This window comes from Theobroma cacao, chromosome 5 (genome assembly GCF_053813885.1).
Source record: "Theobroma cacao isolate CCN51 chromosome 5, ASM5381388v1, whole genome shotgun sequence".
In the NCBI taxonomy this organism is placed as follows: Eukaryota; Viridiplantae; Streptophyta; class Magnoliopsida; order Malvales; family Malvaceae; genus Theobroma; species Theobroma cacao.
In genome coordinates this window covers 34,240,730-34,256,414 of record NC_142643.1, presented here as the reverse complement: position 1 = coordinate 34,256,414, position 15,685 = coordinate 34,240,730, and the positions used below count along the sequence as shown (strand labels likewise).

The window sequence follows — 15,685 nt, the reverse complement described above, 5'->3', positions numbered from 1 at the left end:
TGAAAGGCTAACTACATTTTGTTTTTTCTTATTTTCATTGATTGAAAAAGCTACAAACTAAGGCAAGCTCAAAGATGAGCATGACGATAATGTATCTCTAAGTATAGATGGCTCTTGTCACCATTTACATTTTAAATTTAAAAGATAGGTCTATTACAAAACTAAAAAACAGACATTTACTAAGGAATTGATTTCATTGATAATGTTTCGTCGGTAATTACTGACAAATTATTGATGGAACCAGACTATGATAAATATCGATGAATGACCGATCGAATATGTCGACAGTGTCATGACTCAAACTCCCATTGAGCCCGTGACAATCGCCGCGACGTCCCGATAGGCACTCATTACCCCGAATGCCGATCGAAACCCCGCAAGGCTTAGCATCAGCTTCTGCATCTCCCCAATGAGCGATAGTTATTAAATCTCACATTTCAAAAAAAAAATCATAAGTCATTTCCAAATCAAAACAATAAAATATTACTTTCTGGCTCACAAGGGCATTTTCGTCATTTTTCTTCGAAAATACTGAAACTCGCCAAAAACATGGTGTAAAAGCTAAATATATTCATACATATTTTAAATCAAATAACTGAAGAATAAAATTACTTTTACAGTGACACGTGAGCCCCCAATTGACTAAGAAAATGTAGGGTTACGAACCCTTACTTTTTAGGATGCAACTTCGAAATTTACTTCTCGATGCAATTGACAGTCTACTGCCTATTCTGAGCTTGAAAAATGTATAGGAAGAAGGAATGAGATTATAAAATCCCAGTGAGTAGACAAACATCATCAAAATAATCTAAAGCTGAGTAATAGGAGACAATTAAAATAATTCATCCCAACCCATATAAATAATTGGATTTCATCCAATTACTCAACATGGCTTATGTACTTTTCAAAAACTTAGCCCTTGCCAAAAATCCATTCTCGGGGATACCCCGTGAAGGCATCTTATCGAGACCGCCAAGGCTGTTTATTGTCACACACACAAACACATTTCACCTCTGACAACACAACCGTTCCTCGGCGTTGGCTGAGTCGCAGTTTCACGTGGTGGCCAGCGTGAAGTGTACTCAAATCCTACCTCGGGAGTTATCCTACGCGCCTCTCCAATCGAGGTAAGCTCAATAATTGGGAACCGTGCCCCTCTAATTAGGCTGGCCCACTGAACCCTCGTCATTGCAGTGCCCACTTTATAATCCACCAACCAATAAAATCACAATAGTATGACATGACTCACTTAACACATTCAAGGCAAATCAAAGCAGTTCACATATTCTTGAAATCATAACAATAATCAGTCATACCCACATTTATCATAAGCCATTTAATGTAAAATCATAGATAAACAACACAATCATAGTATAGGTCTCCAATTACTCTATTTTTGAAATCATTATTAAATTTGCAAAAATTTTATAAAATTATTTTATAAAATCTCATTTTCCCATAAAACACAATAATTTTCCAATTAAACCATTTTTTCATAAAATCACACAATTAAATAAATCTACTCTAGATAATTAAGACGATATTAAGTTTACTTACTATTCTAGGAGTCGATATACTCCTATTTTCAGTCCGCGGGTACAGTCCTTTACCCGTATCTAATGGCTCACCACCTAGCCATAATCCATGGCACATATTTCAATTAAATTGTGTCTAACAGTCATAAGCTATTTCAGGCTCGATATATATACATGATATGAAATGAAAAATACACAGATAGCCATCTAGACCCGGTATTGACCTAAGTCGATTTTTCATCCAATAAATTGACCAATGCGTCCAATTTCACTCCAACTTTCTCCATTTCTTTTCCAATCCCTCAATTCACCAAGCACAACTAATTAACACACAATTAGGCAAATTTATCTTCACTTTTCTTCTTGGAACTTTCGGCCATTGAAGGTTCATGGGGAAAATGGATTCTGTTCTTGTTGTTTTGTTTCTAAACATGTTTAACTAACTCTAAACACCAACATAACTCAAAATCAAACAATTCCAACATCTTTCTCTCTCCATACCCATTTTTACCAGCCATAATTTCATCATGAAAACATGTAATTTAACCATGGAAATTAAGGAAAAATGCATGGGTAAGGTAAATCACTAGCAAAATCAAAGAAATTTTACCTTTGCTTGATCAAATCCTTGAATTCCAACACTTTCTCTTTGATTTTTCCCATCTAGGGTTTGTTCTTCCTTGGTTTCTCTTCTCTTCTGGTTTGGCTGATCACTATGGGAGAAATGGGCTGATTTTTTGCCTTTTTATAAAGAAATAATAAAATAATAAAAACATAACACATGACATTTCTTTATTGGCTCAAATTTTAAATATTTGACTTTTAATTCTTTAATTCTCCACCACACATTTCTCATGTTTATTCATTTCCATGATGAATAAAATCCCTTGGTCTTAACAAGTATCGAGGGTGAAAATTTACCGATTTGCCACCGGGGTGGCAAAATTACCATTTCACCCTTATACTCCAAATTATACCGAAATTAAAATTTTTCACTTCTAAACTTCAAATCATACTCCAATACTTAAATCATACTCCAATAAGTCAAATGGACCAAAAACATCTTTTTTAAAAATTTCCATTTTGTCCCCAAGTGGCAAATGACCATTTTACCCCTAGATAGTGAAAATTTCGGTTTGACTCCAAATTGATCATCGAACTCCGAATTACCATTTTGAGTCATCCATGAACTGTGAAACTCTTAATTTCACCTTAAAATTCCTATTTGAACTAGTTCAAGGCTTAATCAACTCAATGGTACCATTAGGGGCAATATCGTCTTTTAACGATTTCTCGAACTTTCTAAATATGTAAACATTCTATTGAGCATGTAAATGACGTTGTAATTATTTTATAGAACAGGGTTTGACAGACAGAATCAAATCTAACGGTAAAACAATGGCTTGCAATATAGTCAAATGGCGTAAAGTTTACTAACGGAAAGATTCCATCTGTAATGTCTTCGTCAACGAAGTTTACGGACCACATTACCATCATAATATTTGATTGGTAATGTGGTCAAATTATCGACCGAATCATTGATGGAAATTTGGTCGGTGAAACCATTGAAAATGTTAATAAGGTTATCGATCAAATTGCTGACGAAAATATCGTTGGTACTTATATTTTAGGGTAAAATATCCTCACATCCCTAACTTTTAGTCATAATTTCGCATGAGTCCATTAATTTTCAAAATGGACAATCCACCTCAAAAGAATTTCTTTCATTGGACACACCAGTCTAGCTATTAGTCAACCGTTAATATTTTGTTAGTTTGATGATGTGGCAATATTGAAAGGATATTTTACCCTTCATTAATTTTAAAAATTACCATATTCATTTTTAATTTTTTTTCTATTAAAAAAAAAACTTATCTCTTACCTTTTCCCATAGTCAGAGTGCTAGATCCATCTCAGGTCGAATCTCCCTCCCGTCGTGCTCCGTGCCCCCCACCCCCACACTCCTTGGCTCTCTTGAGGAGCGCGAGATTCGCGCTTCGACTCCTCAAGGGAGCACAAGGTGGGAGGCACGCCTCTAATTTTTAGGATGTTCGACAATATGGTTAAAAGAGCATAGTACAATATCTTTGAGAAGGAATTGGAAAAAGTCCATGACGCATCATTTCGTAATTAGTTTAAAGAATATGTAAGTTATCTTTAATAAGTCTATTTGATTGTGTTAACTTAATATTTCTAATAATTGAAAGCCATGTAACTTTTTTGTAGGTCATCCAACATGCGAGTCAAATTGATTCTTGTGTGGTCGACATGTCTCACGGTCCTGGTCCTATGGTAATGTGTTTTAAAAGTTATTACGTCAATGAATATAATTTCCACACATTGGATTATAGTCACAATCGTAACACGATGAATAGTGGTGTCTGCATCAAGGGAAGTTGTTATAATGATTACGATTGTGACTTTTACAAATTGTTAGTCGATATGTTAGGTTAGAATACTTTGGTGTCAACAACCGAGTCATCAAACGACATTGGTTTGATATCAACAAAGGTTTTCGAGTAAATCCTATTCATGGGTTGGTTGAAATTAAACACAACTCAATTCTTACTAGCAATGAGTCTTTTGTTTTAGTCGAAGAAGTAACTTAACTGTATTGCACTCCATATCCATCAAACAAAAGAGATTGACGTGATTGGTGGGTAGAGTTCAAAACAATGGCCCAAAGTTGATTTTTCATTCCAGATAATGAGCAAAGTGATGGGTAGAGTTCAATGAAAGGGTGTATCAAGAAGTTGAAGTTTCCTTCAATTCACGATTTGATCATTTTTTGATCGATCTTGACAATAATACAATTATTGTTATTGGTGAATATGAAAAGGTTAATATGCTTATGAAGGTTGAACATAATGAAGAAAAAGATGAAACTGAAGGAGAATACGAAAAGATAGAGGAAGAATTAGATGAAGAAGATGAAAATGATATTGATGATGATGCATATGAGAACGAAGAAAATGAGTTTGCATGTTCGGATGATGATTGATGAATGCCTTTATTTTTATAAAATGTACAAATATATGTGAACACTTTGACATGAATACTTTATGAAGGTCATTCATTTACATGTATTATTTTGTATATTTATTTATTGTCAGTTAAATTAATATTTATATTTATATTATTTGTTGGTAGTTACTATTAGTTGTATATTTTTCTTCTTATTGCAAAAACATGGATAAGTCGAAAATAAGGGCAGCCTTTCAAGGACAGTCTAGTGACACTCGCCATTCGGATGCTCGACCTCTTGTGCCAAATCCTTTCTTTAGTCTATTCATTCCCACTCCAGTGGTTGATACTCATGTAGAGTCAGAGATACCAATGCAGAGTTTGACTATTTCAATCGAAACTTTTACTCTGTACGTTTTTATTGTATCTAATAGTATGTCACAGGCTAGAGGCCGAGGGCTGAGTCTCGACTTGCCCACCCTTCATCCAAACAAACGCATACTTCTGCATCTTCTCAAAGGGAGGTAATTTGCTCTTCTCAAATTTATATCATTATATGTAGTAATTTGAGGAAATTAATGTATTTTACTAATGATGTATTGATTTTGTAGTACTTTTGATGAGACTAGAGTTACTTCAGCCATAACGAGGATAATTAGGAGTAACTTTAGTGGACCTTGGCCAATTTGGAGGAATGTTCCTTAGGAGCATAAGGACAACATGTGGTGTAAATTCGAGGTACCGTAAGGATATAGTATTATTATATATCTATCATCATTTTCTACATTAATGTATATTTTTTTGGATGTAGGAATCTTTTACATGGGCTGCTGTAGATGTAATGGAGGTCTGCAATATATGGGAAAAGATTTACGAAGACCACTTTAAGGATCTATTAAGAAAGAATGCGAGAAAGCCAAAAAGGATGTAGGCAACCTCGATGTTGATCTTCCTATTGATGAAAGATAAGCTATGACCCTGGATCATAGTAGAGGTATGGGACTAGTTAGTTGATAACATATGGTCCACGTTGGTGTGGTAGGCACATTCACACAAGGCCAAGCAGAACTGCTTGACAAAAAAGGACGACATAGTAGCAAAACATACCGACGGTTCTTTACTTTTTTCCCTACACCAGAAGAGAATGATATGTGTTTTTATTGTAGTACTACAAAATTTGATTCGCTTTACTTGTTGGTTTTTGTGTTGTTAATGATTGCGATACCATGCAACGGTATGTTTTTTTTTTATTTTTATTGTCTTTTTATGATTGTAGTACGAGGAAAAGCAAAGATAGGTGACATTCTCCGAGTTTTTCGAACGCATTCACAAGCGATAGAAATATATCAGAGAATTTGTGGACAATAAGTCTAAGGCTGGCTATGTAAGTTATAATATGTGTGTTTATATTCGATATATATATTGTTAACCAATTAAATACCATAATAATTTTAATTACTTTTTTATTTGTAGAAATCATACGCTTTTGCTTTATTGCAAAAGTACAGTGGTGCAATATTGTCTTAGTTGAAGTTTGATCCTGATGCATGGCCCAACATAATTGGAAGGCCGAACAGTACTCAGACATTCGTATATGGATTTGGCACCAGAGTCTTTGCTTCCATACTTCTAACTCTAGTAGTGGCATCTGAGTATTCTTGTGGTCTTAACACTGCACGACCTCATATGCTTCTTACACCTGAGCTCAAGGGCAATCGACAATTAGTTAGTAATGATGGGTTTTTAATTACATCAGTGGGCAATACTAATAACTTGTTAGAGGTGATTGCATCAAGGTTATTGTTTTCAAACGCCTTCGTCTTCCTCATCATAGTAGTCGAGTCCTCTGCCTCAACCACAACAACAAGACGAGCAACCACCTCTTTAGTGATTGTGTATTAGATACTTCTTTGTATTTTCATACTTTTCATGGATGTTTACATTAGATTTTTTTATTTGTATTGATTATGGTTTGTATTATATTTTTATATTTTTTTATATGCATATATGTTTGTTTTTCAATAACAACATCATATAACAATTATATTACCAACAGGACAAAATTGAATTTTCAAAAAAACAAAACGATTTCGTAGTTATTATTGACAGAATTCATCCATTACTTACAAAGTTCATTAGTTACCGATGGAATTACTACTAGAATACATCCATTATTGACAAAGTTTATAACAAAAATACCAACAGATTACTGACAAATTCTAAGGCATAATCGATGGATATGGCTTTTGTGCTTCAAAATAGACTCCATTAGGGTTTTGTTGGCAATCCGTCGGTAATTCTATTGCTAATATATCGACGGAATTACTAATGGATTTATTCCATCTCCCTTTATCAACGAAATATACTGACAGATTGACATCCATTGGCAATGCTATTGACTAAAATTCTCGATGGATTTTTCCCATTACCAATAAATATATAGACTGAGAGATCTGAGTCTTTGCCGACAGAAATACTGACGAAATATTCCGTTATCGACGGATTTTCCATTACCAATGACAGTTATGTCGATCGAATGCTAACGAAAATTTCTATTGGTAATCGTTGATAATGTGACATATCGATGAAATCAAAAGTATTACTAACAAAATTTTTTGTCGATGATACCTTGTTCTTTTAGTAGTGTTATGGGGAGGAAAATTCTTACTCATATGTTAAAGATTTATTTGATCGTTTACTGATGCAAGATTTGTATTGTATTGGCTCTTATCTATAAAGGAGATGAACTCACCTTGATCTGGGTTTATCTCGAACTTAGTATCGATCATAGGAGTGTGAGTTGAAAAGGTTCTTATATCACTTGTTACTTTTCAGTCGATGATACCTTGTTTTTTTAGTAGTGTTAAGGGGAGGAAAATCCTTACTCATATGTCAAAGATTTATTTGATCGTTTACTGATGCAAGATTTGTATTGTATTGGCTCTTATCCATAAATGAGATGAACTCACCTTGATTTGAGTTTATCTCGAACTTAGTATCTTTCATAGGTGTGAGTTGAAAAGGTTCTGATGTCACTTGTTACGAGTTTACTTTTTAATCCAAAAGATATATTTAGTAAATGATAGAAGACCGTTATTTATAAGTTCAAAACTTATCTTATTTTTTATTGATATAAAATTCATAAAATTAGATTAAAATTTAAAAGTAACTTTGACATATATAAAAAATATATATATAACACTTAAAATTAATCTACCCGACTGAATAAAAGAAAAGAAAAGGTTAAAAGAGATTGAATGATGTGAATCCCGTCTCTGGTTCCTCCCTGTACACGTCGATGACCGAGAAAGGAGCCTATCTTTTGTGCTCTATTCTTGTCGTCAAAAGGAGAAAAATTATTATATTCCAGGATTTGGGTCAAATTAAGTGATTTTCCCGAAGTCTTCTGAATACCTTCACGGTGTGTTACCAAGGTTTTTGGTTGCTTTTAATTATAATATATTAGCGTGAATGAGTAATGCTTGTCATTGCCGTGTGTCTAAATTTTTTTTCTCTGCACTTTGAACTAGTCTATAAGTAAACTCCTTTCGTCAAAATCCAACTGGCATTCTAACTTAATCCTAATATACTAACGTTTAATAGATGTTCTTCAGCCATACATTTCTTTTTCTGTCTGTCCTCATCTTCTTTACTTTTCTTCATTTCATAAATTGCTATGCCAGATAATAATATTATATAACCCCATATTCAATGTCTATATAGTGTTTTGTTGATTTATATTTCTAATCCTCAGGCAACATTAATTGAAGTAATCTTCCTTGTTTCCACAACAAACCCCCCCCCAGAATAAAAAAAAAAAAGAAACCAAAGAAAAAGGAGTTTGATATTTTGTAAAAACGGAATTTGATGAATCAGCTCCGTCTCGAAAGTTATAGGTTTGAATCTTGTGATAGAGAAGACAAAAACTATGAAAAATGAGTTAATATATTATATCTGATGATATGTAAGGGAATATGGGGTAATTAGAAATACTTTGGTAAGATGAAATTTCATTCCTAAAAGTGAGAAAGTTTTAGCAATGACAAGAGACAAAATTGGTAGAAAAATCCCCTCAAGTTTCAAAGACAAAAAAGCATTTGGTTTGTGAAATCAAATGATCCGCAATCAGAGCATGCCCCCTCCCCCCCAATTTTGAAAGCAAAAAAACAACTTCTCCAACTGAGACTGGCCAACAACTTTGAAAATTCTTATTGTACTAAAACAAACCAAGAAAAATGAGCTTAATAAGAACTTATTAACCAAACCAATAATGGACCCATTTTATGCATAAAGTAAAGTATGATCATAACCAGGGCATCTTCATCTTTCTTAAAACTTGCATTCGACTCATTTTTGAAGGCATAAGAAACTTGAAAAATACTTTAAATTTTCATCGTCTTCACTTTATTTTGTACTGATTTTCCAACCCACTGAACAAATAATTTTTGTTGGTCAAATATAGATTGCTGTCTTTATATATTGTTGTTCTCATCGTTCCAAAAACATCAATTAAATTTCCAAGTCAAACAGATCAGTCTACCCTTCATTTTAGTTAATACGAGCAAAATGTCAAAGAAGGAGACATTTCAAATCGACTTCTAGAAAATACGAATAGTTCTTGACAATCATATTTTTAACATTTTCTCCTCTCTCTCTCTCTCTCTCTCTCTTTGTCTGCTTGATGAATTAGACCACAGACCACATTAATAGATTTGCAAATTCAAATGAAAATTATGTGCCGTACCCAAGAGAATCAACTGCTAGCAATTAGTTAGCCTTGTGGACAAAATTAAATTGAAGGCATTGGAGTTTAATTTCTGGGACATGTGTGTCAATCTTTTCAAAATATGCCAGCCAACGACCTCGTAGTATTAAAATTTGGGGTAGATTTTATTCAGTTTGGACCCAAAGAAGTAGACGAAGTAATACTCTAAATGGTGGAAATAGTGGCTTGCTATTGGACTTTTTGATCCATTTGCAGTCACTAACCGACAAAGAAAGAATGTAAGACCGAGGGGACAGTTGTTCATACGTAGAAACTTCAAGTCATAGCAAATGCGTTCAATCAAAGGAGAGAACATAGAAATTTATACTAGAATGTATTCTCCTGCAGTTACTTCGCATTCTTTTGGTGGGTGGAAACTTGGGTATAGATCATTGGAGAGAGTAAACCTTCTTTTTTTAATATATCATTGGCTATTACCACACAGATAGAAATCGAAAGGGGAATCAAAGAGAAAGAAAAAGATGCAGATGGGCAGCAAGTCATGGGTTTAAACCTTACATGTTTTCCAATCAAATAGAAGCTTGAAAAAGATGCAGATGGGCAGTAAATCCTGGGTTTAAACCTTACATGTTTTCCAATCAAATAGAAGCTTGTTTGTAGTTACTAAAATAATTTGGTCTAGCAGGCTTGTGCCTGATTCAACACCAACCAAAAGAGTAGACAAACATATATATAATGTACACATGCACGTACTCTCTATCTATTGCTACTTTTGATTTGAAGTAGCTAAGCTTCATATCTTCATTATTAATTAGGTCTAGCAGGCTTGTGCCTGATTCAACACCAACCAAAAGAGTAGACAAACATATATATAATGTACACACGCACGTACTCTCTATCTATTGCTACTTTTGATTTGAAGTAGCTAAGCTTCATATCTTCATTATTCTAATTTCTAACTGACATTATTATTTGCAAGATTGAGACAGTAAAATGCTTGCGCTTTCACTGATCTCGGCTCTCCTTCGTTTCCTTTCCCTCTCTCCTTCAACTTCCAACCTCACCCCAAACAGCTTTGGACTCTCATCTTCCTTTTCTTCCTCAAACTGTGCATATTTAGCTACCAAGTCAAGAAGCTCCTTGCATTTTCTTTTCATGCTCGTCAGCTCCAAGCTTAAGACGCCGTTCTCCTTCTTGAGTCGCTTGTTTTCGTCGACTAGGCTGTTGTGTCCTGAAGACGAAGAAGTTGAGGAAGATTTCTGATCTTCCTCGGAATCTTGTGGTGACACTTGAATTGTTGCAGCAGTTTGTTGCTTATTGGCCCATGCTTTTCTTCTACGGATATTGCAAAGCAGCTCTCTATCCCCCTTCCGAAACATTTCGTTGCAAAATTCCCATCGGCTGGTGGCCACTTTCCGAAATCCCTATAAATTTATGCATCATCAACAATCCAACTTATTAATTTGTAGCAAATATTTAGTTAGGACTTGATGCCAACTGAGCTATGCATCAACAATTCAAGTGACGAAGTTTGTAGCCAGTATTTCCTTAGGACCTAAGACTCGACAATTTTTAGCATCGGCTGTCAAAAAATAGAGGTAGGGTTAATTAATTAAGAAATAAATAAATTCGTGACAAGTAATTAAATCTACATACGTCTTATTATTTTGCTATGAAAATTGAATTCAAATTTTGTACTTGTCATTGTTCAAATGAAAATCGTTCTCGTAAGATTAATGTCAGGAGAATCTCATTTTTACAAAAAATTGAAACCCTTAGTCTAGTTTTACTCTCTCTTCCTTGATGTTATCGGACCAGAAAATTATTTGGGGAAACTAGGAAGACAACTTGGGAACACAGGCCTAAAAACGATATAATTAAGAAATAAAGGATTGACCTAACTAAGTCGTTCTTGACTGTAAAACTATATCACCCATAACACGTTTTGCTTATTAGGATAAATTCCACATTTTACGCGTACAAAACAAATATCTGATAGACATAGGAATAATGTTACATAGTCCTGGTCGTGTTTGACTTCTCTTTTCTCTTATTTATATTCTTCTTTGCAATGGAAAAAAAAGAGAGCTATCATAAAACTTTTGACTCGATCTAATTATTCAAAAAAAGAAAATAAAAAAACATCTACTCTGATAATCGAGTCAACTCAACCAAAACAATGAAAATTGATGTTAATAATATCTACTTACATAAGTATTAAGCTGCCGGACGAAGCTAGAGAAGTTGCTGTGCTTGAAAAGTGTTGGGAGGAGATCACGAGCAAACTCCGCCGGCTGCCACACCACGAACCCCGTCCCGTCGGCGTTCCACGATATAACGTCGTCGGTGATCGGATCCTCCACGAGCATATAAGTCTTCATCAAAAATGGTGGTGGGGTTGATTTCCTAACGTAATCTAACAAGCCCTTGTTACTATCACTTGCCATAGACTCCATTACTACCCAGTACAGAAAATAAGATGTATGTGTTTATAAAGAAAATAGAGAAAATTATTTAGAAGAAGAAGAAGAAGAAGAAGAAGAAGAAGAGATTCAAGGATTTGGGGAGAAGAGAAGAAGGGCAGTTAAGAACTCCCAACCCCAACAATAGAAACCCAACACGACTCCACAGTTCATGAGAAATGCAAGGGCCTTTGCTCCTCTCTTTCTTTTTCCCTTTCCTGCTCCCGGTCTTACAAAAGAAATAGTTGAAACGTATGCACTAAGCCTACCGCTTCTTATATAGTGGGGAAAATGTATCATGGAATATTGGTGCATATATATATATATATATATATATATATTATTCCCTAATTTTTTTTAATTAAAATGAAATGCATACATACATGCATATATAGTATGTATATGGGTCCATGTGTTACTATGGAGCTGACTTTTTCGACCACCAGATCAATAGAATTATTTAAATCTTTAATTACAAACTTTTAGATGTCTTAGGGTTTCAGTTTGACCCGTCACGATGAAAGAACAACAAAAATTTCAATGTATCTCATTTTATATAAGATCAAGGTAAAAATTTTAACTGAGGTATTATGTTATTACTTTTTTCAAAATTGTATGTCTTATTGGTTGAGAGTTTCAATTCAAGATTCCGAGTTCAAATTCTAAAGGGAAAGTGATGAAACTTATAAAATGAGAGATGACTATTTCTCTTTACGTAACCCAAAATCATATAAAAAATTATGATTTAATTTAATGATTATTAATTTTCTTTATAATTGGGATAAAATCTAAAATTTAAATCTTATATAAAAAAATTTAGAGATATAATATGATCGGTCGATCAAATATAATTTAAATTCTTATGATATATATTTAATAAATAGATAAGCCTGTATATATATATGATCAACCTCCCGTTAAAAAACCACAAGTGTTTTAAATGAATTACGTTGATTAGTAAGAATGAATGGATGAGATTAGTGGAAACGAGGAAAGAGTCTAAATGGGGTAACCTTGGTGTAACATATGATCCCCAAGACAAAAATAAATGCTAGTTTAGTTACTTTAGGTATGCTGAGACTTTCCAGTCTTTATTCTTCAATATCTAACGTGCAAATTCCTCTATCAAAAATCAAAATTTTCCTCTCATTGTTGATTTGGATTTTGTCTTCCCTAATGATCTCATGCTTTTAAGTTTTTCAAGCTGGGAAGTGACCTTTTTGACTTTGTGCTATTTTCCTGTCTTATTTTCTCTTATATCAGAAGTCTTAAACCTCACATGCTTTAACAGGGAGCGTGTTCAACACTTTCCAATAAGGGACCATTGCTATCATATGGTGGAATCGCACCTGTGTGGGAGGAAGACCTCATGTTCTTGAGTCGTTACTCTCCTCTGTGGATGTTCTTTTTAAGTCTTAAAGGGGAGGGAGAATCGTTTCGTTATGTTGTCACTTATAATCATATTATAAGTTGAAGAAAAAAAAAAACTTATAAAATATCTCAAACCCTTATTTATGGCAGAAGAATTGTATGAGATAATTGGCTATTTTGATTATTCTTTAAATCGATTCAAACATAAGTGTAATTGATCTTGACAGTAAAATATTTAAGTTTGTAAGATAAAAAAAAGAAAAAAGAAAAGAAGAGTTAAAATAAAACAAAGGATTATATACAACTTTTGTTGGGGAAGGAAAACTTGATTAAATTTGATTTTTTTAGTAAAATAAAATGTATGTTTATTATTAAGTTAAATATTAAAGTACAAGAATTAATATGTATTTCTTAATACATTGACTACATAAATAAAAACCTAACATGTAAGGGGGTCTTTTTTGATTTTGAGATAATAAATATTCGTAAGTATTCAACATCGATAAAGAAAGTTTACATTAATTATTTTAATAATTAAAGTCATTAATTAAGAAAGAAAGCTGAACATGACCAATTGATTTGATTATATTAATTTTATGATTTGTTTTGGTCAACAAATTTATCCATTTATTAACAATTCAATCGAACTTCCCCAAGGGGGAAGCACTGTGCATTGCCAACATATGTTCCTATGAGTTGGCGCGTGATCACACGTAGCTATGTGAATCGGTGAGGTGAGAGTAACTGTGGGAAGAAGAAATACAAGGCATGTGGACATATGTTGGAAGCTTCCTAATTTGGTTGGGCAGCCGAGCTTTCTTGACTTGATTTTCGTTGTAATTAATTAATTTTATACTTTTTACTTGTTTTGTAAATGTGGGCTGGTTTTTGGCAGCACTGTTGCCTTCACCAACCACAGGGTTTTGCATTCCCATTTGCTTCAAGTTTGATCCTGAGATTTGAGAGTAATGTGAAAACTGCCCAAAATTGTGGCAGCAGCATGACAAATTGGCAATTGCAAAATTTGCAATGGACAACTCTTCCTATTAGATAGCGTTTGATATAAAAAAAGTGACAGTATATTTTTTATAATATATTCAATTAAATTATATTATAATATTTATTTTATAATAAATTACTACAATATAATATTACAATGCAATTATATTATAATTAATGGATGCAATGTGATTACAATCCAAAACTAATATAATTATATTGCATTGCATTCTGCAATGTTATTAAAAATATTTTTACTCTTCAATTTTATTACTTTGTTAAAAATATTTTACAATGATATACTTTGTTTTTTAATGTATAGATTTGAAAATATGTCTTTTTATTATTCTCATGTTGACGGTCAATGAAATTTATATTATCTTTAAAAAAAATTAAAATAAAATATATAATATTAAAAAATGAATGTAAAATATATAAGATTATAATAAAAAATGAAAATAAAATATATGACATTAAAAATATATTTAAGAAATGATATTATATAAAAATTAACAATAAAAAAATAAAAATATATTAAACTTACATTTTAATAAATAAGAATAATTTTGAAACTTGACATTATATTTTCAATAAAATATTTATAAACCAAACGTTGTAAAATTATCTTCTTTACATTTTAATTATTTTATTTATATATCAAACACTGTAATATTATCTTTTTTATAACAACATTACTTATAATTATATTATTTGTAATTACGTTACATTATAAAATAACAAATGCCACCTTAATACCTTAATACCATGGGCATGTTTTCTTGGTTCTCCACCCACTCTTGGGCCCGGCCATGGTTGGTGCCTTCCATGAGTTTCCTTCATGAGAATATCATTGCCCAAAGATGATGCCAAGAGATTCAATTGTCAAAAAAAAATATTTTTATCTTTGGCATATGTGAAAAAGGTGTTGATTAAAATCTTGAGAAAAACAATTGTTGCATCGTATGATTCAAAATTTTAATCTCTCGAGTGAGAAGGAATCATCATCAATTGTTTTAGATATAATTAATCACTTAATCGAATTTGTTTTTATAATGAAATTTTAAACTTGATTTAAGTTTATTTTTGTTTATAATTTAAATATTAATTAAAAAATTGAGAAAATAACATTATTATATTTTGAGATAGTACAGATTTTGCCTTGTCCTAATCCGACAAGGGTTGGTTTATTTGCTCTACGTAATACTTATATGAATAATTTGATTATATAATTTCTTTGGGGTATATGTAACAACACTACCTCAACTAAGAATTTTTATTTCAAAGTCCAAGACCTCAATCTCCTACTTGATATACATTGGGCAACAGCTTTTCCTTGAGTAAAATTTCTAGAATCTCATAAACATACAAATAAAGAGGGAAAAAAGCATAATCTAGAATGAGAAATTCAAACCATGTTTGTTTTCTAAACACACATGTTTGGTAAATAGCTAAACTTTAATTGATAATAACGTTGTTCATTTAACATGTTTTGCACATCCCTCTCACGATTTCATTAATGTTTGTCTGAATTTATTATGATTTTGCATGCTGGATTCACCATTTTTATATGGTTGAAATTCAATTCAAAAGTCTCAGAAATTACAATTCCCATTACTGATACAGCTGTA

The 15,685-nt window shown here is 32.6% G+C and overlaps 1 protein-coding gene across 1 annotated transcript; it reads right to left on the bottom strand.

Annotated features, from left to right (window-relative positions):
* Nucleotides 1-9,767: 9,767 nt before the first annotated feature.
* HSFB3 (heat shock transcription factor B3) lies at nt 9,768-11,950 on the bottom strand. Its single transcript, XM_007028600.3, has 2 exons — nt 11,436-11,950; nt 9,768-10,649 (listed from the first exon to the last, which is right to left on the bottom strand). Exons 1-2 carry the CDS (start codon nt 11,679-11,681, stop codon nt 10,194-10,196), a joined length of 702 nt encoding a protein of 233 aa, XP_007028662.3. The 5' UTR covers nt 11,682-11,950; the 3' UTR covers nt 9,768-10,193.
* Between the last annotated feature and the right edge of the window lie 3,735 nt (nt 11,951-15,685).